Source organism: Procambarus clarkii, chromosome 78 (genome assembly GCF_040958095.1).
Source record: "Procambarus clarkii isolate CNS0578487 chromosome 78, FALCON_Pclarkii_2.0, whole genome shotgun sequence".
Lineage (NCBI taxonomy): Eukaryota > Metazoa > Arthropoda > Malacostraca > Decapoda > Cambaridae > Procambarus > Procambarus clarkii.
Genome location: NC_091227.1, coordinates 12,052,064 through 12,079,155, shown reverse-complemented (window position 1 = coordinate 12,079,155; position 27,092 = coordinate 12,052,064). Strand labels below are relative to the sequence as shown.

The window sequence follows — 27,092 nt, the reverse complement described above, 5'->3', positions numbered from 1 at the left end:
GCCTTTCCCTCCCTCCCTAATTCTCCCATCCTCCCTCACTAATTCTTCCATCCTCTCTCACTACTTCCCTCCCTTCCTGCCTACCTCCTAGCATCTCTCCCTACCTCCCCCTCCCTCCTAGCATCTCTCCCTACCTCCCCCTCTCTCCTAGCATCTCTCCCTATCTCCCCCTCCCTCCTAGCATCTCTCCCTACCTCCCCCTCCCTCCTAGCATCTCTCCCTACCTCCCCCTCCCTCCTAGCATCTCTCCCTACCTCCCCCTCCCTTCTAGCATCTCTCCCTACCTCCCCCTCCCTCCGTTTCTCACTAATTCTCCCCCTCTCTCACTGATTCTTTCCCTCTTTCTCATACTGCCTCACACCTAAGCTCCCCCATCCATCTACCCCACCAGTCAGCCATCACTGACGCAATGCTTGCATTTGGAGCCGACATGGTGCACAGATGTTTCTTGATTGTGCAGATATATAAAACAAAAGCACAGAATAAACATTCCAGCCTCATGACAATTCAAAATACAGTAATAGGTATAATAGGCCATGAATCTGTGAAGTCACTGTGGGCAAACTGGACCATCTCCCACCCACTACCACAGGCCGGCGCGACGCTTGGCGGACCCCTTCCTACCCGAACTTTGTTCGGGTAGCATGACTCCCCAACCCCAATCGGGAAACTGGAAGTTTTGGATAACTAAAGTTCGGAAACCAAGTGGTGCTCTGTATCTAATTGTCTCTTATAAGCTTAGGGCACATTAAAGAAAGTTTCAATCTATCTAAAACTGTAAGTATCAAATTAAAATAATTTATCTTCAGTTAAGCTCCGCTAATTAAATTGAAACCGAAGTCATTTTGCATTGTAAAGTTTAGAACATCAAACTGCCATTTTAATTAAGAGATAGTGTAAATATTAATGTAATATTGTGATTTTTTTTAGGTTTTAACACTGGAACACGAATGTCAGAAGTTGAGTTTGGTAGTGGTGTGGATGTATGCAACAAGGAAGGTGGCCAGCAGTTTAGTGTAATGACTCTGCCAGGTCAAGAAATTACCATTGTACGCTACATTTTAGCACCAGACCATCCCCATCTACTACCATTTACTCTCACTGCTTCCTCACAATCTCTCACTCCAAGGTAAGGCCTCAAGACTAAATATTGTTAATAAAAATACACTGTACTAAATCCTAAATATACTGAACTAAAATTTCCATTTTAGCTAATAATTACCTAATTGTAATTACCTAAGTGTAGTCACAGGATGTGAGCTACGCTCGTGGCGTCCTGCCTTCCCAGCACTCTTTGTCATATCTCACTCTTTGAAACTACTGACGGTTTTGGCCTCCACCACCTTCGCATCTAACTTGTTCCAATTGTTTTCCACTCTGTTTGCGAAAGTGAATTTTCTTATATTTTTTTGGCAGCTTTGGTGATGATCTGGTTGTGAGAGGAGATTATGTGTTTCTTGATGGAGCCCTGTTGTTTGTGCATTGCTAATCGCCTAGAAAGAGACGTTGTTGTCTTGCCAATATACTGAGATCTTTGGGGGCTAACAGTCCCCAAGTGGGCATGTGAAGTCATAGACAATGTTGGTTTCTTTCAAAGCGTTCTGTTTGGTGTCTGGAGAGTTTTTCATGAGTAGGTTGGCCGTTTACTTGTTTTTGTAGTAAAAAGTCTCCAGAGTTTTTATTCTGGAGAGTAAAAACTCTCATGAAAAATTCTCCAGACACCAAACATAACGCCTTGAAAGAATTCAATGTCGTCTATGCCTTCACATGCCCACTTGGGGACTGTCAGCCCCAAAGATCTCAGTATATATGCAAGGCAACAATGTCTCTTTCTAGGCGATTAACAATGCACAAACAACAGGGCTCCATCAAGGAACATATAATCTCTCAGAACCAGACCATCACCAGAGAAATCTTAACAAGCAACACAGAAATCATCGATAGATATAGCGATAGCAGGAGACTCGACATCAGCGAGGCCCTACTCATCAAAAAGTCAACACCAGCAATCAACAGCCAATTAACACATAACTATATTCTACCCACTTTAAGACCCCGAACCAACATAGAAGCAGCAAATATGCAATATACCCATTGTTTCGTGTTCTGTCTTTTGTCACCTCACCCAAAAACATTTGTGTCATATCACTTAACACTTTCGCGCTTTAGATTAGAGATAACTCGTCGCCGTTTTCTCTTACGATTCCGCATAACAGCCGAGTTTTCTCGTCCATCGAAAAAATATTTCTATAAATTCCATTTTTTAACCGAAATGGATGGGGATACTTTTGTTTTGTAGGGAATTTATTTGCGAATGTTTTGGTAACAGAATGAATATTATATCACATAAACTTCTATGAGTAAAAAAAAAATACACAAAGTATGTTTGGGGGTGTGGCGAGCGTGTGGCAGTGGGTTCCCTTTAGCCGTTGATATATCCAACACGTGGGAAATATTTGTATGTGTTATGTATATGTCTGTGTAGGGAATTTTACTGCGATCACTGTCATACAAATTATAAAATGTTTCAACAAGTATAAACATGACAAACATCAAACGAACGAAAACAATGCGTTCGTTTCTGCCGCGAACGCATACTGAGCGACGTGGTTCTATATTTGGCGCTTCTCTTACACATGCTTTGTACAAATGTTATACAGTTCATCTTATAGAACATTTTATTGCGAACACATTGGTATAAAAAAGAAATACGTACATAGAAAAGTAGGGTCAGGAAACGTATAAACTTTCCAAGCATGATTTCCCCCCTGTGTTTTCGCCAGTGCGCTCGCGGCTAACTACTCTCCACTTCACACACTCTTGCGGGTGGGCAATTACCTATATTAAACATTCATATGCATATGTCCGTGTAGAGAATTTTATTGCGATTCCAATGATACCAAAATTAGCGATGTAGGACAACTGTAGGCTTCGCAACCATTAAGAGAGTGGAAACATTTTGTTGCTGTTTGGCGCTCTCGGCGAGTGATCTGCATAGTTTTTTATTTGGTGTTGATACTCCTTATGCTTGGGCGGCATTTTATAGGTATGCTCTTATAGACAATTTCATTGCGAACACAGTGATACCAAATTTAAATACGTGCGCCTTCAATTATTGTCAGGACAGTCAAAAGAGTGTACACTTTTCGGTCTTACCGCGTAGGCGCGCGAAGTGCCGAAAGCATCTGGGGTATTGTTTTTTTTGAGCGCCGAGAGCGCGAAAGTGTTAACCAAAAAACGAATATAAGCATGAAATGATGTGTGTAAAAACCTGTCTTTGAAAAGGTGAGAAGTCCTTGCGAAATGCTGTTAGGCATCAGACCATAAATAAAAATGAGAAAATGAACTTTGGAAATATAATTTTTCAATTACCCCCAACAGTGAAGAAAAACATGAGAAATATTGAGAAAATTTGTGTTAGAATTGGTCGGCCAGTCTGCTGAGCGGACAGCACGCTGGACTTGTGATCCTGTGGTCCCGGGTTCGATCCCCGGCGCCGGCGAGAAACAATGGGCAGAGTTTCTTTCCTCCTGAATGCCCCTGTTACCTAGCAGTAAAATAGGTACTTGGGTGCTAGTCAGCTGTCACGGGCTGCTTCCTGGGGGTGGAGGCCTGGTCGAGAACCGGGCCGCGGGGACACTAAAGTCCCAAAATCTTCTCAAGATAACCTCAAGATAGAATCATTAATCTTAGCCTTTCGGTCATATTCAACAACATATGGTTATAAGAAAGACTACTACCAAAATATACTAACATTTTATTATACAAATATATAACACTACACACTATTGAATAATATTACTGCAAAAAACTAAGAAAAAAACAATCAGAGACACTGAAATAATTAGGTAATAATATCTTTGTGGCAACGTTATATATAAGTATCTAATGTGACAACAGGGGCGGAGCAGACCTTGTCTGGCGCCTGCTCTGTCAACGCCTCTTTTTCTGGGGAGAGCCCCGTCGGCTCCCCGGAGCTATCCAGGCTGAATGGATATGTATAACTTTCTGGCATCAGTCAATGCATGGAGTTCTTGCCTACCGGGGACCACGAGCCAGAACCTGGCCCCCTCTAGAGAGGCACGAGGAGCAATGGCCTATAGAGAATTCCCCCTTATGATTGGGAGCATTCTATGTCTGCCATCGACCGGGACAGGCACCCAGAAAGGTAGGCACCCCAAAACAAACCCCAATTCTGGTAAACTATTGCGACCGAAGACCGAACAGGTGGACAGAACTCCCCAAACGAAAATTAGCCCTCATGATGTCATCATGTCGCCGCGCCGCCGTCTGCGCAACTCTCCCCCCCCCCTCCCCGGGAGGGGGAAGGGGGGAGCCCCATATCCCACCGTCGGCGACCCAACCATTAGTTCTCAGGCTGATGGGATCTGGTGCGGTCGTGCCTCTGGCTCCTATTTGCAGTTGCAGTTCTGTTCCTGGTGATCTGAGCTGTCCCTTCCGGTGGTGTGTGGGCCAGGAGTATTATTCCATGGTGCTCGGGCTGCATGCGCCTAGGGTTATCTTCCCTAGGTGCCCTGTAAGTACTGCCCTTGGGGCTTAGGGCTACTTTCCCTGGGTCGCCTTGGGGTCTACCTCCGCTGTGCCGTGTACTGCTCAATACTTGGCCGCCCTTGGGGTCAGCTGGGGTTTTTTCTTGCCCTTGTTTGTCTCTGGGTAGGGGGTAGTTTTCGTCACTGGCAGGGGCGCGGGGTACTGCACAGCTAGTTTTCACCAATAACAGCGGCCGGCTCTGTTCCGCCTGGGTACGTTGTCTTCTTGCGGGGTTTTGATTTTGTCTTTGTTTTTGTCTGGTGGGGGGGTCTGCCTGTTTGGTCCCCATCGCTTTTCTTGGGGTTTGTCTCCAGATTGTCTACTTGGTGGTCCTCCCCGCTTGGCCCCCCATGAGTGTACACGTCCCGGGGGTTCAGCTATAGCAGTTTGTTGGTAGTTTTGGGTGCCGGTTCGCAGTACCCTGCCTGGGCTTCCCTTAGCGTGTTATCAAGGTTATGGGCCCTGGAAAACCCCACGAAGGCTACGTGGTCCGATGGATGTGACCCCTGAGTCCCCCCTCGCGTCCTGCGAGTTTGACGGTTGCTCTGTCCCCTTGTCTCAGGGGGACACTCACCAGTTTTGCCTCCGCCATGCTGCCTGTTGGGTTGGTGATTGTTTTGACCCAGAGTCGTGCGACGTGTGTTGTCTGTACGTACTCCAATTCACCCAGGCTACTGCGCCTGATATGCGGGTGAGGGCAGCTGAGGCGTTGCATGTGCTCGCTTTAGGTTGCTGCAACGCACTAGGTTGGTCGCTGCCCCGGATGCCTCGAGACTGCCCCGTTTTAGTTATAGGGACCCGGACTTGGGGGTGGGGGTCGCTTCAGCTCTGGTTCCATCTGCCCTTCCAAGTCCTTCCCCTTCTGTTGCTTGTTTGGTCCCCCCCCCCCCACCCACCACCTTGCTGCCGGCTCCTAAACGTCTGAGGGTTTCGGAGCCGGGGCAGGGTTTAGTTGGTTGTGAGACTCGGGCGGTCTCTGGGGTGTTCCTTTCTGGGGCAGTGGCGGAGGCATTTGAGCCTGGTCCTTCTGCCGAAGCTTCTGGGTCTGGCCAGTGGGCCCCCTTTGTTCCTGCTTTGTCAGCTGCTCCCACCTTTTCTTTGGGGGTGGCGGCTCAGGAGGACGGCTCGGCCCTGGGCCCTCTGGGTGAGGTTCCTGGGGTTGGGGAGGGGTTGGCTTGGGGGCCTTGGGCCCCGTTGGACCCCGCCTGGGTTTTTTTGCCCTCCGAGCGGGGCTTGGTGTTACAAGGAGAGGGGTTCTCTTTCGCTCCCTCCGCGTACGAATTGGATTTGGTGTCCACCCCTCCCCGAGTTAGGTTCCGTGATCCCGAGGGTTCTTCGGTTCCGTCTTTCCAGAGGTTTCCCGCTTCCCGTGTTTCGGCTTAAGAAGTGCGGGAGGCCTTGGCGGCTTACCTCTTGCGTGACCCGGATTATGCCTTCCTGATGGATCCTCGTTCCTTCGTGTACGGATCCCCAGGTTCGTGCTGGTTTCGTTATGAGGTTCCGGAGTCATCCTGGTTGGCAGACTGTCCTCTCTTTTTGTTGGAGGCTTGGCACACGTTCTGCCGGTCCCGTGCGCTTGAGTGGCGAGAGGTTTCCTTGGCATTGCAGGTTTTCCTGGGGGCCGCTTTCGAGCATCTGAATGCTTGTTTTTTCGCCCCTGCCCTTCTGCGGGATGTTGGTGTCATGCAGCTTCATGTGCAGGTTCCTTCCCTCTCAGCTGCCTTGATTGCGGAGGATTTGCGGACTCGTGGCCTGCTTGCTTCGGCTCTGCGTTTCTTTTCCCTCCTGGAGCTATCCTCGGATTGGCTTGAGTTGGATGTGGGAGCGCTTGGGGCCGCTGCTGGGTCTGGTGCGCTGCCCTTGGCTGTGCGGGCGTCGTCTGCTTTGTTGAAGCTCTTCGCGCCCATCCTGCGTGATGCGGTTTCGCAGTTCTATGCTTTTTCGCCTCGCGTGTTGTCAGGTGGTGCTAGCTTCCTCCTTGGAGTCCGCCTGGGCCCTGGCTCTTCGTTTATCCTCGCCCTTTTGTCCGTTGCTGTTTGCGGAGTCTGCGGTGAGGCAGTATCTGCAGGCAGCCTCGGTTAGTTGTCGGCCTATGTCGGAGTTGTTGTTGCTCCGGGGGGCTCGTGGGGTGCCTTCCCGGAAGGGTTGTGCCAGGGCTCGGGAGGTCTTTTCGTCGTGGTAGGCCTATGGTGCCAGATTCTGGGCTGGCGGCGCCTTCGGTTCTGGCTGTTGCTGGACGGAGTGGGTTCTGTCCTGTTCGCCGCCTTGGTTCTCGCAAGGTGCGTCGGCCCTTTCGCGGTTTGCCCCATTGACGGGGAGATGGGTGGGGCGGCTCGCCCGGTTTGCCCACGCCTGGTCCCACGATTCATGGGCTTTTTGGGTCGTTTAGCGCGGCCTGTGGTGGCGTTGGGTGGCTCTTCTTCCCTCGGGGGGTTCGGGGCTTGCGGGGCAGGCCTCTTCTCCTGCGCTCTGTCAGGTCATCTTGGAGTGGGTTTGCTTGGGCGTAGTCGAAACGACGTTGTCCCTCAGGTGAGTTTCCCGCCTGTTTCCAGTTCCGAAACGGGACTGCGTGGACCTCCGGTTCATTCTGGACTTGTCCCGTCTGAACCCGTGGGTGTTGTGCCCCTCCTTTCGGATGACTACGCTGTCCCAGGTCCGTCTTCTCTTGGAGAGGGGCGCTTGGATGGTGTCCCTGGATCTCAAGGACGCGTATTGGCACGTCCCGGTTCATCCGGAGTTCAGGGACTGGCTCGGTTTTGTTGTGGGGCGTCAAGGTTACCGCTTTCGTTGTCTTTCCTTTGGGTTGAATCTGGCGCCACGCGTTTTCACACGCCTCACTCAGGTCATGGTGGCCCGCCTGCGTCTGCTAGGTGTTCGGGTGCTGGCCTATCTCGACGACTGGCTGGTTTGGGCTCCCAGCCGGTCCGCGTGTCTGCTCGCCAGGGATTTGGTTCTTTCCCAGCTCGCCAGGTTCGGGTTCTTGGTGAACTGGAGGAAGTCCCATCTGGTTCCCTCTCAGGTTCGGTCTTGGCTGGGTCTGGTTTGGGACGCTCGGACTGCTTCCTTGTCTCTTCCTCCGGCGGCTCTCTTGCGCCTGCGGTCCCGCCTTCGCCCGTTTCTGAGGGGTTCCCGGATCACGAGGCGGTTGCTCGAGAGTTTGTGCGGGAGCCTGAACTTTGCCATGATGGTCTACCCGCCGGGTCGGGTGTGGCTTCGTCGGCTGTTCTAGTTCCTTCGGGGCCAGCCCTTCTGCCTCTCTTGCGATCATTGGGTTTGACCGCCGGGGGCTTTGTGTCGGTTGCTGTGTCGCCGGCTTCCTCTTCGGGTTTTTCGGGGTTCGGTGCCTTGGCGCCTTCCCGTGCCCTCGCTCGATGTGTACACGGACGCGTCGTATCTTGGCTGGGGTTTTGTGACCAGTGCTCACCAGGCCGGCCAGGGACGGTGGGTTCCGTCTTTCCGTCGGGCTCACAGCACAGTGCGGGAGTTCGCGGCAGTGTAGATGTCGCTCTGGAGGATTCGAGTTGCTCGTGGATCGACGATCCGGCTCCATTCGGACTGCACCCCGGTGGTTCATTGTTTGAACCGAGGGGGTTCGATGCGATCTTTGGCTCTTTGGGGCTGGTCGCTTCGGGTGACTCATCTGCTGAGTTCTCGGGGTTTGGTTCTCCTGGCGGTTCATGTCCGGGGGGTGTCCAACGTCCTGGCGGACGGCCTGTCTCGGTTCCATCCCCTGTCCTCGGAGTGGACGATCGATGCCGACTCCTTCCGTTGGCTGTGCCGGATGTTCGGGACTCCGGACGTGGATCTCTTCGCATCGGCATAGTCGAGGCGTCTCCCAGTTTATGTGGCGCCCTTTCCTGACTGCGAAGCCGTTGGGATTGGCGCCTTCCGGCTGGACTGGGCGAGGTGGGGTTACCTGTACCTCTTTCCCCCGGTTCTGCTGCTGCTCCAGGTCCTGACTCGCTTGGAGACTTACCAGGGTCGTGTGGTCCTTCTGGCCCCTTGGTTTCAGGTGCTGCTTGCTCAGTGTCCATACCCGAGGGTCTTCCCGCAGCTCCGCCTCTTTCAGCAGATCGGTCCGGCCCTGTACGAGGCTGGTTCCATCTTCTCCTCGAGTCTTCGCGTCTGGTGTTTTTGACTCAGGTTTATCATTCGTTGTATGGTGCGCAGGTGGCTTTGTTGTTGGTCTCCCACCTGCGTGCTTCGTCTCAGCGGCAGTATGAGGTTTCCTGGCGGCCCTTCCAGTTTTTCCTATCACTGCGTCGGTGTTCTTCGGTCTCTGATAGGTTTGTTCTGTCCTTTCTCTCTTGGCTGTTTCAGGACCTTCATCTTATGCCGAATACTGTCGCTTCGTATCGTGCGGCGTTGGCGGAGCCGCTTCAGCTTGCTTTCGGGGTTGATGATACTTCCGCCCCGTTTTGCAAGTTATCCCGGGCGTTGTTTCACCTCCGGCTTGCTCATGCACCGCCTGAGCTGTCTTGGTCTTTGGACTGCGTGCTCTCGTTTCTCTGCCCCGGTTTGTGGTGGCCCCTTCCATTCGGGATTGTTTTTCCAAGGCTCTTTTCCTGTTGGTATTAGCCTCGGGGGGTCGGGTTGGCGAGCTTCATGCTCTCCTCCGGCGCCGGGGTTTTCTGCTCTTTCGGTCCTGGTGGTCGTTTTGTTCGTTTGCAGCCGTCTCCCTCTTTTCTGGCGAAGAATGAGTCGGCTGCGTTCCGGAGGGGGCCGTGGGTTGTTGATGCTTGGTTGGTCAGGCCGAGGGTGCATCATATGTTGTGTCCGGTTGCGGCTCTCCGCCATTATTTGCGCGCCACGGCTTCTGTTGCCGGGGATGCGCTCTGGGTTGATCCGGTTTCCCTTCTTCCCTGTTCTCGGGCTCGGGTCTCTCAGGTTGTCCGCAGGGTTATTAAGTGTAGCCAGCCTGCGGTTTTTCCCCAGGCCCACGACGTTCGTAAATTTGCTGCTTTGGCGGCTGTCGTTGGCAACATGTCTTGGGTGGACATTCAGGCCCGGGGTTTTTGGAGATCGAACAGGGTCCTGGCCGCTCGCTACCTGGTGAATGTTCCTGGGCCTCGTCGGGCCTGCGTTGCTTTGGGTCGACGGTTGCAGCCAGTTGTCTCGCCTTCGCGTTGAGGAGTGAGGACGGACTGCCGCCCGGGTAAGTCCCTGTTTTTTCCTTATCTTTGGGTAGTTAACTCCAGGGAGCCGACAGGGTGTTTGGGTGGCATTCCTTTAGAGGTCCACCTTGCTTGTGGTGCCCTCACTCTTGGGTGAGTCTGGGGTTTACTGGATGGAGCCCCATGAGGCTCCCAGAAGCTATCACACTGATACAATGCCATACTACTAGGTGCCATTATTTGGGGAGTTGTTATTGGCCTACTGGGGACTACAAGCCAGAACCTGGCCCCCTCGATGAGGCACAGTGAGCGGTGGCAATGAATACTTTACATTTAAAGTTTATCATGTCTGCCACCACCAGGAAAGGCACCCAGAAAGTCAGTGAAACAAAGCAGAATACTGTATGGTTAAAACCGAGACTGAAGTTTCAAAAACTGCAAAAAATCTCCCCAACTATGAAAACAAACAACTAAATTTTGTGAAACTACCACGAGCCAGTTTGCCCCCTTCCCCCCCCCATCCCCCTCCCCTTGACTGGGGAAAGAGGAAGGCGAACTGGGACAGCCAGCCCGTACCATTCCTCAATTCTCATGCTGATGTAGCATGGTGCAGGTAGCCCTCTCAGTTCGGTCTGTCTTCAGACTCCTGTTTTCGCTAAGTGATGTTTGCCTTTGGGGCTGTTCTTCTGCACGTTTGTATAGCATGAGCCAGGAGTTATAGTGTGCTTAGAGCTTCATGTTTTCAGGGTTTTCTTTCCTTTGTGCTCCTTAAATGTTGCCCTTGCACTGTCAGAGATATCTTCCCTGGGGTATTTGGGACACTCCCTTTAGAGTATCTCCTCACTTGGGGTTCCCCTCTATTTTTGGTAAGCTAGTGGTCTGTGATAGTCCGTCTTTCCTCAGCTTGGGGGTGTTTATGTGGGGAGCCCCGTTGGCTCCCTGGAGCTATCGAACTGATACCTGCTTGATGAGGTTTTGAGAGTTCTATTCCCCAAGCCTGGCCCAAGGCCAGGCTTGACTTGTGAGAGCTTGGTCCAACAGGCTGTTGCTTGGAGTGGCCCACAGGCCCACAAATCCACCACAGCCCGGTTGGTCTGGCACTTCTTGAAGAAAACTATCTAGGTTTCTCTTGAAGATGTCCATGGTTGTTTCGGCAATATATCTCATACTCGCTGGGAGGATGTTGAACAACCGTGGACCTCTGATGTTTATACCGTGTTCTCTGATTGTGCTTATGGCACCCCCCCCTCCCCACTGCTCTTCACTGGTTCTATTCTGTATTTTCTTCCATATCGTTCACTCAAGTAAGTTTTTATTTTATTTCGTCTTCATATTTTATTTTTGTTTTCTTCCTGGCCCTCCAGTTTTTTCCATGTGTATATTATTTGAAACCACTTTCATCTCCTGTCTAGTGAGTACATTTTGAGAGCTTTGAGACGATTCCAAAAATTTAGGTGCTTTATCACGTCTATGTATGCCGTTTATGTTCTCTGAACTCCCTCTGTTTCAGCAAAGGGTCCTGCTCTGAAGGGAAAAGTGAGTACTGAGCAGTACTCTAGACAGGACAGCACAAGTGATTTGATTAGTACAACCATTGTGATGGAATCTCTGTATTTGAAAGTTCTCGTAATCTTCTTGAGGTTATCTTGAGATGATTTCGGGGATTTAGTGTCCCCGCGGCCTAGTCTTCGACCAGGCCTCCACCCTCAGGAAGCAGCCCGTGACAGCTGACTAACTCCCAGGTACCTATTTACTGCTAGGTAACAGGGGCATCAGTATGAAAGAAACTGCCCATCGTTTCTCGCCAGTGCCCGGGATCGAACCCGGTTACTTCTATTTGTGGAGAATTCATTATCATATGTTCCAGGCTTTCCATAAAGGTTATGATACTTGTTATCAGGTTTCTAGCAGGATTTTACATGAAGTTATGCCATGGAGTAATGGAAGTTTCATGAGTTAGCAAGAAATCAAACTAATCTATTTATACCAGCACTAGCAGTACCTGGCCACGCATTGCTATGGCTTAGCAAAGCCTATTATTTTTCAATCAATCCTATTATTTTTCTGGCTGACGCAATATTTGCATGGTTATGTTTCCTAAATGTTAGGTTGTCAGACATCATTATTCCCAAATCCTTTACATGCTGCTTTCTTACTGTGGGCAAATCTGATTGTGTTTTGTACCCTGCATTATGTTTAATGTTCCCATTTTTTCCATATCTGAGTACCTGGAATTTATCACTGTTAAACATCATGTTATTTTCTTCTATCCCAGTCAAAAACTTTATTAATATCTGCCTGTAGTTTTTCAATGTCTTCAGCAGAGGTTGAAGACATTGTATTCATGCTGATTTTTGTGTCGTCTGCAAAGGATGATACGAAGCTGTGACTTGTATTGTTGTCTATATCTGATATGAGAATAAGGAAAAGCAGTGGTGCATGGACTGTACCCAGAAGTACAGAGCTGTTAACTTCACTTGGACTCGATTTTATGTGGTTGACTGTTACTCTTTGTGTTCTCTTCGACTGAAAATTGAGTATCCACTATCCTACTTTACCAGTTATTCCCACTGACCTCATTTTGTGTGCTATCACTCCATGGTCACATTTATCGAATGCCTATGAGAAGTCCGTGTATACCACATCTGCATTCTGTTTTTCTTCCAACGCCTCAGTGATTTTGTCATAGTGGTCAAGTAGTTGTGAGAGGCATGATCTTTCTGCTCTAAATCCATGTTGACCTAGGTTGTGGAGGTCATTAGTCTCCATTGAAACTGGTGACCTGACTTCTGATCACTCTCTTAAATACTTTTATTATGTGGAACGTTAGTGCATCTGGTCTATAATTCTTTGCTAATGCTTTGCTCTCTCCCTTGTATAGAGGGGCAATGTCTGCTGATTTAAGCACATCTTGTGTCTTCCCCGTGTCCAAGCTTTTCCTCCACACTATACCAAGTGCTTGTGCTACTTGCACTTTGCATTTCCTTATAAATATTTTATTCCATGAGTCTGGACCTGGGGCTGAGTGCATGGGCATGTTGTCAATTTCTCAATCAGTTATATTTTTAGGGGTTTGGATATCATGCATAAAGAAGTTGTCCAGATCTTCAACTTTCATGCTGTTTATTATATTGCTAAACATATCATCATACTGCTTTTTTAGGATTTCACTAATTTTTCTGGGGGGAGCCCCTACGGCTCCCCAGTGCTATCCAGGCTGATAGGGATAGTCCTAACTTTTGGCATCAGTCGATGTGGGTGGAGTTCTAGGCCTACCGGGGCCCACGGACAGAACCTGGCCCCTTCAGAGAGGCACGAGGAGCAATGGCCTATAGAAATGCACAAGTGGTTTTGGAACATTCTATATCTGCCATCGACCAGGACAGACACCCAGAAAGGTAAGTGCCCCAAAACAAATCCCTATTCTGGTAAAAACAACGAAAAAAACAAAACAAATGGACAGAACTCCCCCAGGGGAAAACGAGCAAACAAGCATGACATCACTCAAACCGCGCCGCATGCCTGTGCAGCTCCCCCCTCCCCTGGAGGGGGAAGGGGGAGCCCCAGACCCTCATGCCAGCGATCCACACCTCTAGTTCCTTAGCTGATGGGATAAAGCTATGTCGTTGGTGCTCCAGCTCCAGCTTCTCTTGTGCTGTGCCTGGGTTCAGTACTTCTCTTCAGTGGTGTGCGAGCTGGGAGACATATTGCAGGATACTTGGGCTGCATGCGCTTAGGGCTAACCTCCCTCAGTACCCTGTAAGTACTGCCCTAGGGGTTTGGGGTTACCTTCCACAAGTCACCTTGGGTCTACCTCTGTTGGTCTTTCGCTGCTTGGCGATTGACTGCTCCGAGTGTTTAGGGGATTCCTCTCTTGTTTGCCTTGGGGTAAGTTGTAGTTTTCGCACTGGTAGGGGCACAGGATATTGCGCAGCTAGTTTTCACCAATAACAGCGGCCGGCTTTGTTCCCTCTGGGTACGTTATCCTCTTGCGAGGTTTTTCTTTTCTTTTTGCCTGGCAGGGTGTCTGCCTTGGTGTCCCTCCCCCTTTTATATGGTGTTTGGTGGTACCCCCTGTTTCGCCCTCGTGATTGGACATGTCCCATGGGTTCAGCTTTGACAGTGTTGGTTGGTAGCTTGGGCGCTGGTTAGCAGTACCCTGCCTGGGATAACCCTTAGCATACCCAGTCTAGGGGCCCTGGAAAACCCCGCGGGGCACTAGGGTCCAATGGATGTGACCCCCGAGTCTCCTCTCACTTTTACCACGTTTGAGGGTTGCTCTGTCTCCTTGCCTCTGGGTGACACTCATTGTTTTTGCCTTCGTCATGCTGCCTGTTGGGTCAATGACACATTCGACCCAGAGTCCTCCGAGCTTTGTTGCTTGTATGTGACTCAGTTCACCCAGTCTGATGATGATATTCTACGGGTGCAGGCAGTTCGCGCGTTGAAGATAGGTTTAGGTGGCTGCAGCGTGCTAGGTTGATTGTTTCCACGGATGCCCCGAGGTTGCACCGTTTTGTTTATAGGGACCCGGACTTGGGGGTGTTGGTCACTTCGGCCTTGGTTCCGTCCACACCCCCCTCGTTCTTCCTTTGCTGTGGTTCATTCGGTCCCCCCCCCCCCTCCTTCCAGCTCCTAAGCATCTGAGGGCTTCGGGGTCGGGGCAGAGTTTAGAGGTTTTTGAGACTCAGGTGGTTTCGGGGGTTGCCCCTTTCGGGGTGGCTCCAGAGGCATTCGAGTTGGTTCCTCCTGCCGTAGCTCTGGGGTCTGACCAGTGGGCCCATCCTCTTCCTGCTATTCCAGCTGCCCCGGCTTTTTCTTGAGGGGCTGGGGCTTTGGAGGATGACTTGGCCCCGGGGCCTGATGTGGAGGTTCCCAGGGTTGGGGAGGAGCTGACTTGGGGGCCTTGGGCCCCGTTGGACCCCGCCTGGGTTTTCTGACCCTCCGAGTGGGGCTTGCTGTTACAAGGAGTGGGGGTCTTCTTTTTCCCCCTCTGTGTATGACTTGGATTTGGGTTCAGCTCCTCCCTGGGTTTGGTTCTGTGTCCCTGTGGGTCCTTCGGTTCAGTCCTTCCAGAGGTTTTTCAGCTTCCCGCGTCTCTCTCCCTGAGGTGTGGGCGGCCATTGTAGCTTACCTTCTGCGCAACCTGGAGCATGCTTCTATAATAGATCCGTCATCCTTCAGGTTTGGATCGTCGTCTCCATACTGGGTTCGTTATGAGGTTCCGCAGTTGTCCTGGCTAGCGGACTTCCCTTTGTTTTCGCTGGATGTTTGGGACACCTTCTGTCGTACCCCGCATGCTGGAGTGGTGCGAAGCGTTGATTGTGGTCCAGGTTTACCTGGGGGGCAACTTTGCGCACCTTAATGAGTGCCTTTTCACTCCGGCTCTTCTTCGGGATGTTGGCGCTGTTCAACTTCATGTGCAGGTTCCCTCTTTGTCGGCAGCGCTTGTGGCTGAGGACTTGAGCGCACGTGGCTCATTGGCTTCGGTCCTGCAATTTTTTTTCACCTCCTTGAGCTGTCTTCGAATTGGCTTACGGAGGATGTTGAGGCGCTTGGGGCCGTTCGTGGGTCTAGCGCCTTGGCCTCAGCTGCTCGTGTGTTGTTTGCCCTTTTGAAGCTGTTTGTGCCTATCCTGCGGGAATCGCTGGTGGCCCGTCTGCTCTGTTAGGTGTTTGGGTGTTGACTTACCTCGACAACTGGCTGGTTTGGGCTCCCAGTCTGTCCGCGTGTTTGCTCGCCAGGGGGTGTGGTGCTTTCCCAGCTAGCCAGGTTCGGGTTCCTGGTGAACTGGCGGAAGTCTCATCTGGTTCCCTCCCAGGTTCGGACCTGGCTGGGCCTTGTGTGGGACTCTTGAACCGATTCCTTGTCTCTTCCTCTGGAATCTCTCCTTTGGTTGCAGTCCTGCATGCGCTGGTTTCTGGGGGGCTCCTGGGTCACCCAGCAGTTTCTCAGGGGTCTATGCAGGAGCCTGAGCTTTGTGATGATGTTCTACAGCCGGGTCGGGTTGGCTTTGTCAGCTGTTCTGGTTCCTTCGGGGACGTCCCTTCCACCTCTCTTGCGATCGCTAGGTTCGACCCCTGGGGGCCTTACATCGACTGCTGCGTTGCCGGCTTCCTATTTGTTTTTTGGGGGTTCAGTGCCTTGGCGCCTACCTGAGCCCTTTAATGTGTTCACGGATGCGTCGTCTCTTGGCTGGGACTTTGTAACCAATGCTCACCAGGCTGGCCAGGGGTGGTGGGGTCCGTTCATTCGTCGGGCCCTCGGCACGGTGTGGGAGTTCTCGGTGGTGTGGTTTGTACAGTACAACCTTGATTCAACGTACTATATGGGACCAACCCCAGTTCGTTGGAGCGTTGGATTCGTTGCAAGAGGTGACCTTCAGGAGGCGTTTGTGTCAGTGTCTTTTTTTTTTCTTGTACACAATAAAAATGCATTATCATATTACATACTCTACCTATATATTACTTCTCTACTAAAAAATACTGTAATTCATAAATTTACCTTATTGTTGAAGTTATGTCCATCTTGAAGTTTCGTGAAGTTGTGAATGCTCTACATTAAATACGTACTGCAGTGCATTATGCTGTTAGCACTGTGTTGATTAAAAGTAGTTCTGCTGTATGTTGAGTACTACAATACAGTTTATGAAAACTATTGTACACTAAAATTACTGCAACTTTAATTTTAACACTGTGTACACACTTAAATTTAACACTTGTTCTAACTGTTCACGCTGCACACGATGTTTTTAGATGTTTGCATCAGCTTTGCTGGTGCTCGCTGCTGCTGTGGGTTCAGCTGCTTCTGAGCTGGTGCTGGCTGCTGTTGTACCAGTGCTGGGTACAACTGTGCTTGTGCTGGGTACAGTTGTTGTACCAGTGCTGGGTACAACTGTGCTCGTGCTGGGTACGGCTGTTCTCGTGCTGGGTACAGCTGTTCTCGTGCTGGGTTTGGCTGTTCTCATGCTTGGTACGGCTGTTCTCTTGATGGGTACGGCTGTTCTCGTGCTGGGTACGGCTGTTCTCGTGCTAGGTACAGCTTTTCCCCTGCTGGTTACGGCTGTTTTCGTGCTGGGTACAGCTATTCTCGTGCTGGGTACGGCTGTTCTCGTGCTGGATACGGCTGTTCTCGTGCTGGGTACGGCTGTTCTCGTGCTGGGTACGGCTGTTCTCGTGTTGGGTACGGCTGTTCTCGTGCTGGTTGATTTTCTGCTACTAGTTCTTGCAAAATATTGCTTCATTTTTGGCATTAATAAGGCACTATTAGTAAGCCCCTGAGACATTTTGTTTTATAACCAAAGAGCTGTAGTAAAAAAATGGTCAATTCCACAATTATTCTTCCATCGGCGGATAAATACTGTACGTCAATCGCAGACAAAGCTAAGAGCACTGGGTGCATACTGTATGAATGCAGACTAAGTCTATACGTACACCCTTCAGTAGGCTGGTGTTTAAGCCTGATCCAGTAACATAAATTTCTCTTAAATATTCTATTTACATCAAATTATATATTTTTGGGTTATATATTTAGTTTAGCAACATTATTACGATAATAAGAGCTATAAAAAATACTTATTTTGGAATTGATTTATTAATTTTATTATTTCGAAGCTGTAGATCACTGAACTGTGGCGACGAAATCGAACAAAACACTGCCTGGTGTTGTGTTCGATTTCCAGTAACATATATTTCTCTCAAATATTCAATTTACATCAAATTATATATTTTTGGGTTACATATTTAGTTTAGCAACATTATTACGATAATAAGAGCTATAAAAAATACTTACTTTGAAACTGATTTATTAATTTTATTATTTCGAAGCCGTAGATCGCTGAACTGTGGCGACGAAATCGAACACAACAAGCATGGTGTTGTATGGACAGGGATTAGACCTGTCCACTCGTGCTGGAGTTGTGCTGCCAATAACATGAATAATTTCTCAAATAGGAGATATCTATCTTATTACAGTATATTTTTGGTTTTATTTAGTTTAGTTTAATTAAGATAATAAAGAGTTATTAAAACACCAGTTTTAGAAATGATTTATTAATGTGAAACGTTCAAAGCCATGGGTCACTGAACTATGACAACACAGACGAAAGTGAGAGAAACCTCACTGTAAAGTGAGGTTTACTGTACAGTATTCCCTTATCTGTCCACCCTCACTCGTCTTGTTTCATCACAGAAAATGTATATAAGAAGATTTCAACATATTAGCTAGCTATTCACGCTTCAGCCTTTAAATTAATTTACAAAGATACGTGTGCCACAAATCGGTGAACGAAAATCATTGAAACTCAGTCGTTCACTTGTGTGGACGACTCTGGCTGGTGTTTGGTTAATATGCGTCACTTCTTGTGGACCATTCTGGCTGGTGTTTGGTTCATATGATTCACTTGTTGTGTGGTCCACTTGCGTGATCCAACTTGTCTTATGAAGGAATTATTAATTGTAATCTGTGATAGAATGAAACAGTTTTCCACCACTCTGTGAACTCTGTCCTAACATCGTAAGCTTGTGGACCACTTGTGGTCCACTTGTGTGGTCCCACTTGTGTGGTCCATTTGTGTGGTCCATTTGTGTGATCCAACTTGTCATATGAAGGAATTATTAATTGTAATCTGTGATGGTATGGCAAAGTTTTCTACCACTGTGAACTCTGTCCCAACATCATAAGCTTGTGGACCACTTGTGGACCACATGTGCGGTCCATTTGTGTGGTCCACTTGTGTGATCGAACTTGTCATATGAAGGAATTAATAATTGTAATCTGTGATAGAATGTGAAAGTTTTCCACCAGTCTGTGAACTCTGTCTCGACGTCGTAAGCAAATCCGAACATCCCCTGCTTCGGCGAACCATTGTTCGTCGAACCGGGTGAGTAAATCCGGCCTGAAAGTGTGCGAACTAGCCGGAGATTCGTTGAATCGGAGTACGTTGAATCAAGGTTGTACTGTACTTTGGAGGGGTTTGGGTCGCCCGGGGATCGACGATCTGGATTCATTCGGACTGTAACCCCGATGGTTCATTGCCTGAACCAAGGGGGTTCGATGCGGTTCTTGGCTCTTTGGGGTTGGTCGCTTTGGGTGACTCGTCTGCTGAGTTCTCGGGGTTTAGCTCTTCTGGCGGTTCACGTCTGGGGGAGTATTCAACGTCCTGGCTGACAGCCTGTCCCAGTTTGTTCCCCTGTCCACGAAATGGACGGTCGACGCTGACTCATTCAGTTGGCTTTGCCAGACATTCAGGCGCCCAGAAGTGGACCTCTTAGTGTCGGCGTGGTCGAGGCGTCTTCCGGTATATGTGGCGCCCTTCTCCGACTGCGAGGCTGTCGGGATCGACACCTTTCAGCAGGATTGGTCGAGGTAGGGGTTCCTGTACCTCTTTCCTCCGGTTCAGCTGTTGCTCCAGATCCTCGCTCGCTTGGAGACTTACCTGGGGTGAGTTGTCCTCTTGGCCCCATGGTGGCTGGCCCAGCCATGGTTTCAGATGCTGCTTGCCCAGTGTCTGAACCTGGAGGTTTTTCCATGGCTCCTGATCACCAGATGTATGGTGATCAGGTGGTTTCGTTGATGGTGTCCCACTTGCGGGCTTCGTCTCGGTGCCAGTATGAAGTTTCCTGGCGGTCCTTCGGTTTCTTTTTGTACTTCACTTTTGGTTCGGGTGTTGTCCTTTCTCTTGTGGTTGTTCCAGGACTGTCATCTTGTGCCGAATACTGTCGCCTCGTATTGTGCGGCACTGGCAGAGCCGCTTCAACTTGCTTTTGGTATAAATATTACTTCTGCGCCATATCACAAACTGTCTCGTGCGTTGTTTCACCTCTGGACTGCTCATGCGCCGCCTGAGCCATCCTGGTCTTTGGACAGAGTGCTCTCCTATCTCTCTTCTCCTCGGTTTGTTGTGGCCCCTTCGGTTCAGGATTGTTTTTCGAAGGCTCTTTTCCTGTTGGCATTGGCCTTTGGAGGTCAGGTTGGGGAGCTTCATGCACTCCTACGGTGCAGTGGTTTCTGCTCATCAGTCGGGGAGATAGGGTTGTTCGTCTGCAGCCGTCTCCTTTTCTGGCGAAGAATGAGACTGCTGCTTTCTGGAGGAATCCTTGGGTCATTGATGCTTGGTTGGTCAGGCCAGGGGTGCATCATGTTTTGTGCTCGGTTGCGGCCCTCCACCATTATTTCCGAGCCTTGGCTTCTGTGTCCGGGGATGCACTTTGGTTTGATCCGATTTCCCTTCTTCTCTGTTCGTGGGTTTGGGTCTCGGGTCGTCCACAGGGTTATTAAGTCTAGCCAGCCTGCGGTCTATACCTATGCTCATGATGTTCGTAAATTCATTGCTCTTGCTGCCGTTTTTGGCAACATGTCCTGGGCTGACATTCGGACATAGGGATTTTGGCACTTGAACAGGCTCCTGGCTGCACGCTACCTCGTGAAAGTTCCTGGGCCTAGTCGGGCCTGAGTCACTTTGGGTCGGTGGCTGCAGCCTGTCTTGACTTTGAATTGAGGTGTGAAGCACCAACCCCTCCTGGATAAGTCCCCTTTTTTCCTTAGTGTTGGGTGAAGAAGCTACAAGGAGCCATAGGGGCTCCTCCCAGAAAACCAGTGTTGAATGTAATGAAACGCCATTTTCTGGGTGAGTTCCGGAGGCTCCCTGGCAACCCTCCCTCCTACCGGTCTGCAGTTTTCACGTATTTTGATATCCAGCCTTGGAACTGGAGGTGTGGATTGCCGGCACGAGGGTCTGGGGTTCCCCTTCCCCTTCCCGGGGAGGGGGGAGCTGCGCAGACATGTGGCGCGACTCATGTGATGTCATGATTGTTTGCTCATTTTTCCTTGGGGAAGTTCAGTCCATTTGTTTTGTTATTTTCGTTGGATTTACCAGAATAGGGGTTTGTTTTGGGGCACTTACATTTTTGGGTGCCTGTCCCGGTCAATGGCAGATATGGAATGCTCCAAAATCACATGTGCATTTCTATAAGCCATTGCTCCTTGTACCTTTCTGAGGGGGCCAGGTTCTGGCCGTGGTCCTCGGTAGGCCTAAAACTCCACCCACATCGACTGATGCCAAAAGTTAGGCCTATCCCTATCAGCCTGGATATCTCCAGGGAGCCTCCGGGACTCACCCAGAAAATGGCGCTTCATCACATTCAACGCTGGTTTTTTGTCATCCTCAGTGTATGAACCTTCACTCATATGAATAGATCCAATACTGGCAGTGGTTTTTGCTTTTGATTTAGCATATGTGAAGAAATTAGTTGTATTAGTCTGGGGCTTCAGTCAATTGGAGATCTGCCTACAAGGGACTACAAGCCAGAACCTGGCCCCCTCAGAGAGGCGCAGGGGAGCAATGGCCTAAGGAAACTCCACTGTTTTGGGGAGTATTCCATGTCTGCCATCGACCGGGGTTAAGCACCCAGAAACATAGGCATCCCAAAACAAACCCAACCTGGTAGAAAATAACAACCCAAGACCGAACAGAGACCCAGAACTGCCCCCCCCCCTAAAAAAAAAAAAAAAAAAAACAAGCAAACGTCATTAACCTGGCACGCTGCTTCCTCTGCACCAGCAGCCCACTCCCCAGTTCGTAGAATGAATCTGACTGGGGCGGTTATCAACTCTGGCCTTAGTTTCCTGCCTAGAATTTGTGCCCATGTGGTGTTGCCTGTTGAGTGTGGTGCGGTGGCCAGGAGAAATTAGTGTACTGGGGCTGCATATGTTTAGGGCTGTCTTCCCTAAGTGCCCTGTAAGTACTTCCCTTGGGTTCCAGGGTTATCTACTCTGGGGGGCTTTCGGGATCTCACTCCCGTAGGGGTTACTGCTGCTCGACATTGGCCCCCACCCTTGGGGTTAGCTGGGGTCTTGTAGCCTTTGCTTGGCTCTTGGTAGGGTGTGTTTTTGTTGCTGGTTGGGGATCAAGGTGCTGTGCAGCTCGCCTGCCTAGTGGTGGCTGTATTTTCTGTCCCTTGGTTGTTGTTGTTGTGCTTTTGTGGGGTTTTTCCATTCTTTTTGTTTCTTCTTGCCTGGATGGGGTCTGTCTGGCTTGATTATTTGTCTGCCTAGGATTCTTTGGGTGGCCCTCCTCTAGGCACCTGTGCTTGTACACCTCACAGGGGTTGCCCTATTATTTTAATTGACATTACCATACGGGCTCAACTGGCTTTGCGGCATCATTGCCTGGGCTTCCCGTAGGGACACTTCCCCCTGAGGGCCCTGGAAAACCCCGTTGGGGCTTGGTTGACCAATGGACGTGTCCTCCGAGTCCCATCTCACTTTGTGCAAGGTTTGAGGGTTGTTTATTGTCCTTGTCTCGGGGTGATGATCACTTGTTTTGTCTCAGTCATGCTGCCTGTTAGGTTGACGACACCTTTGACCAGGAGTCTTGTGAAACATATTCCCCACTCGTACTCCAGTTTACCCATTCTTCTTCAGAAGTTCTTAGAGGTCAGGCGGCATTTGTGTTGCATAGTAGTTATAGGCTGTGGCAACGCAGTAGATTGGTTGCCTGCTCGAATGCCCCAGGTCTGCCCCGTTTTGGTTTTAATCCTTAAATTAAATTGCACAACACATCATATGATGTGTTGAGTAACTTGCTATAAATTGTGCATCACATCATATGATGTATTGGAGTACTATGCAAAATTTAAACGGCTCGCGGATACACGGGATTCACCTCACCTTTTTCAGGGCTCTTGTGAACAGATGCCATTTTCTGTGGGGAGCCCCTACGGCTCCCTGGAGCTTATCGGGCTAATGTATGTTATATTAGACTGGGACATTAGCTAAGGAGTTCAGACCTACCAGGGACCAGCGCCAGAACCTGGCCCCTTCAGAGAGGTTTCAGGGAGCAATGGCCCTGGAAAACCCCTTTGTGGTTGGGGTTTTCCTTATCTGCCATCGACCGGGGTTAGGCAACCAGAAAGGTAGGCATAACAAAACAAACCCCACATGGTAAAATTCTAAAACAAAAAACCGAACAGAGAGGTAGAAACTCCCTACAATCACAAGGAAACAAGCAAACAAGCAAACATCACACTTTACTGCCGCGCTGATCGTCCGCGCAGCCCTCCCCACCCCAAGAGGGGGAGGGGGAAGCCCCAGACCTACCGCGCCGCCTGCCAAGCTTCAGTTCGTAAGCTACTGTCAACCGGGATAGACGCTTCTCTGGCCTCAGTTTCCTAGGCGGTGTTTGCCTTGTGTGTTGTGTTGTGCGGTGGCCAGGAGTACCTCATCAGTGCCGGGGCTGCATGTGCTTAGTGGCTGACTTCCCTAAGCGCCCTGTGAGTACTGCCCTTGCGTAACAGGGTTATCTTCCTAGGGGCATTCGGGAACTATTCAAGTAGAGGTTCTTGCTGCTCGGCATTTGCCTCGCCCTTGGGGCCAGCTGGGGCTTGGGGCCCTTGTTTGGCCCTGGGTAGGGATTGGTATTGTGCTGGTTAGGGCGTCAAGGTGTTGCACAGCCTGCCACCTAAGCGGTGGCCGGTTCCTGTTGCCTCTGGAGACGGTGTACTTTTGCGGGGGTTTTCTTTTGTTTTTATTTTCATGCCTGGTGGGGGTCTGCCTAGTGTGGCTATAGTTCCACTGGTAGTGCTTGGCGGCCCTCTGCTAGGCCCCCGTGATTGTACACGTTGCAGGGGTTTTCAGTGCTATCCTCTACCCTCTTGTTATGTTTGGGTTTCTTAACCAGTTAGCAACACCTTGCCCGGGCTTCCCGTAGCAGTCAGCCTATGGGCCCTGGAAACCCCTGTCTGGGCTCGGGAGACCATTGAATGTGTCTTCCGGGTTCCAATCCGTCTTGTACGGGATTATTGGTTGCTGTGCCCTTGTCTCCGGGTGACAGTCGCCACTTTTACCTCTGTCATGCTGCCTGTTGGGTCACTGACACCTTGACCCGGAGTCTTGCGGGAGATTCTCTGCTTGTTCTCCAGTACTCTCCTGATGTTATTACTGTTCAGAGTACAGGCGGCATCCGTATTGCAAGCTAGGTTAGGTTGCTGCAACATGCTAGGTTGGTTTCCCACTCGGATGCCCTGAGGCCGCCCCGTTTGGTTAGGTGCTGTTCACCCCTTTCCCTCCCTGTTCCCGGCTCCGAACCGTCTGTGGGTTTCGGGGTCGGGGCAGAGTTTAGTTGGGGCCGAGACTCGGGCAGTTTTCTGGGGCTGCCCTGTTCGGGTTGAGGACGGAGGTTTTTCGAGCCAATTCCTCCTGCCAAGGCTTCTGGGTCTTACCAGCGGCCCTTTATTGCTGCCTTTCCCATGGACTCTTGCTTTTCTTTAAGGGCGGAGGGCTTCGAGGATGGCTCTGCTCCGGGGCCTCTGTTGTTGGTTCCCGGGGCTGTGGGGGATGCCGGCTAGCGGTTCTGGGGCGGTTTGTCCCGCCTGTGTTTTCTGCTGTTGGGCGGCATTTTTCGCCCATCCAGTCTGCTTGCTTTCCACTTTTGCTGGCGTGTTTTTGTATCTTTAGCGTCAATCACAGCCCCTGCTGGCGGCCATTTTCTTCTGCCGGTTTCCCGGCGTGGCCACCAGGGCGGCGTTGCGGTTTGTATACATGTGACTGGGTGTACGAGCGAGCTTCTTGGGTGAGTTTTCACCTTTTTTCAGGGATTTTTATTCTCCTGTTGTCGTTTCTTTGCTTTTCTGGTGTTTTCTGTCCATTGCCTGTTCCTCTGGAAACATTTGGGTGTTGATTTTTACACCGGGTTTTCCATTTTGTCTGTTTTGGGTCTGGGCCTTTGGGTTTGGGCTTAGTGTCCCCTGGCTTGTATGCTTGCTCCAACACCTTGTCCATTGGTTTTCGGTCTGTTATGACTGTTTTCCCAGGGGGTTCTGTCTGGGGGCTGTGCTTTGCCTTTCTGTGGTGTTCTCCGCCGGCAAATGTGGTGGTTTGGTCTCCCCCTGGTTCGATTCTGGGTTCCTTTGGGTTCTTTGGTTTCGTTCCGGAGGTTTCTTCCTTTTGGGCCCCCTTTGTGGGTTCAGGGGGCTTTGTTTCCTTGTGTGACCCCGTTCTGCCTTCTGGGGTTCCGGGGTCTTCCTGGCTTGCAAACTGATCTTTTTGGGTCTTGGCTGTCTCGGTTCATTCCTCTGTTCGCGGATTGGCCAGTCGTCGCCGACTCGTTTTGTTGGCTCTGTCGGACGTATGGACTCCTGGCTGTGGACGTCTTCGAGTCGGCGTGGTTTAGGCGTCTCCCATTTTATGTGGCGCCCTTTCCCACCTGCGAGGCATTCACGGTGGATTCTTTTTGGCAGGACTGGTCCAGGTGGAGGGTACCTGTTCCTCTTCTCCCGGTCCAGCTGTTGCTTCGGGTTCTGGCTCGGTTGCAGCCCATTCCCATGAGAGCAGTCCTTATGGTTCCTTGGTGGCCGGCCCAGCCTTATTTTCAGACGCTGCTTGATAGGTGTCCGAACCTGGGGCATTTTCCTGCGGCTCCGCCTCTTTTGGCAGGTCGAATCGGTCCTGTACGTGACTGGTTTGGCCTTCTCCTCAGCTCTTCGCGTCTGGTATTTTGACGCGGGTATCACCATCTTTGTGGGGTTCAGGTGGCTTTGTTGACGGTGTCCCACCTGCGAGCTTCATCTTGGCGACAGAATGACGTTTCGTACGCTTTCTCGTGTGTTGTTTCACCTCCAGCCTGCTCATGCGTCGCCTGAGCCGTCCTGGTCCTTGATCAGGGTGCCTTCTTATCTTCTCCTCAGTTTGTGGTAGCCCCTTTGGTTCAGGTTTCTTCTCTTTGGTACTGGTGGCAGATTTGTACGTGTGCAGCCTTTCTCCGTCCTGGCGACGGTCGAGACGGCTTCTTTCCGGAGGGGTTCTTGGGTTATTGATGCTTGATTGGTTTGGCTGGGGGTGCATCCTGTGTTGTCCGGTTGTGCTTTTTGCCGTTGCATGCGTTCCCAGGTCGTCCGCAGAGTTTTTCATACTTCCAGCCTGTGGTCTGTCTTTGCGCCCGTGCTGTTCAGACATTTGCAGATTTTGCTGCTGTGTTGGTGACGTCTAGGGCTCAATTTGGGTGCAGGGATTTGAGGGTCGCACAGGTTCTTGGCTGCCCATTCCTTATGTGCGTCTGCTCTTGTGCGTTCTTGTTGCCTTGGGTCGCAGGTTGCGACCTGTTGTCTCGGCTTTGCGTTGCAGAGTTTGTGGTGGTCACCTCCCGGGTTGGCCCTTTTCTTTTCCTTCTCTTTGGGTATGAAGCTCCTGGGAGCCGTAGGGGCTCCCCACAGAAAACCAGCGTTGAATGTAATGAAACGCCATTTTCTGGGTGAGCCCCGGAGGCTCCCTGGCAACCCTCCCTCCCACCGGTCGGCGGTTTTCTCGCGTTGGTTGAAGCTTAGCTTCCGAACTGAAGCTTGGCAGCCGGCGCGGTAGGTCCGGGGCTCCCCCCCTCCCCCTCTCGGGGCGGGGAGGGCTGCGCGGACGATTGGCGCGGCAGTAAAGTGTGATGTTTGCTTGTTTGCTTGTTTCCTTGTGATTGTAGGGAGTTTCTACCTCTCTGTTCGGTTTTTTGTTTTAGTTTTTTACCATGTGGGGTTTGTTTTGTTATGCCTACCTTTCTGGGTGCCTAACCCCGGTCGATGGCAGATAAGGAAAACCCCAACCACAAAGGAGTTTTCCAGGGCCATTGCTCCCTGAAACCTCTCTGAAGGGGCCAGGTTCTGGTGCTGGTCCCTGGTAGGTCTGAACTCCGTAGCTAATGTCCCGGTCTAATATTTTTTTTTTTTTTTTTTTTTTTTTTTTTTTGAGAGATATATACAAGAGTTGTTACATTCTTGTACAGCCACTAGTACGCGTAGCGTTTCGGGCAAGTCCTTAATCCTATGGTCCCTGGAATACGATCCCCTGCCGCGAAGAATCGTTTTTTCATCCAAGTACACATTTTACTGTTGCGTTAAACAGAGGCTACAGTTAAGGAATTGCGCCCAGTAAATCCTCCCCGGCCAGGATACGAACCCATGACATAGCGCTCGCGGAACGCCAGGCGAGTGTCTTACCACTACACCACGGAGACTGTATATAACATACATTATAACAATAAAAATTATATACAATATAACATACATTAGCCCGATAAGCTCCAGGGAGCCTCCGGGGCTCACCCAGAAAACGGCGTTTCATGACATTCAACATTGGTTTTTTAACAAATTCGTGGGCCAAATTCCCAGGGTGTGAGGGCCTCAGTATTGAGTGAGCTACCAAGCCTGACGCACGCAGCATGAGCTCACAGCACTGCTGTTCAGCTTGTGCCCACAGCATCACCTAAAAATGCCATAATATATATGTTCATGCTATTATTTAGTGATGATAGTATTACAGAAGAACCCTGACTGTGATAAAAATGACCAGGATTCTGATAATACCAGGTGTGTTGTGATAATTAGTGCTGTAGTGGGAGGAGTAATCTTGGTGGGGAGGGAGGTAGCGTTGTCTGCTGACTCTGTGTGA

The 27,092-nt window shown here is 50.4% G+C and overlaps 1 protein-coding gene across 4 annotated transcripts in view; it reads left to right on the top strand.

Moving 5' to 3' along the window:
• Nucleotides 1-27,092, top strand: part of LOC123746137 (AP-4 complex subunit mu-1) — a 244,115-nt gene that overhangs the window by 148,352 nt on the left and 68,671 nt on the right. For all 4 annotated transcript variants that reach the window (XM_045727433.2, XM_045727432.2, XM_045727430.2 and 1 more), the window contains one exon: nt 931-1,129. In XM_045727433.2, coding sequence (XP_045583389.1) covers nt 931-1,129 — 199 coding nt within the window. The remainder of the gene's footprint in view (nt 1-930; nt 1,130-27,092) is intronic.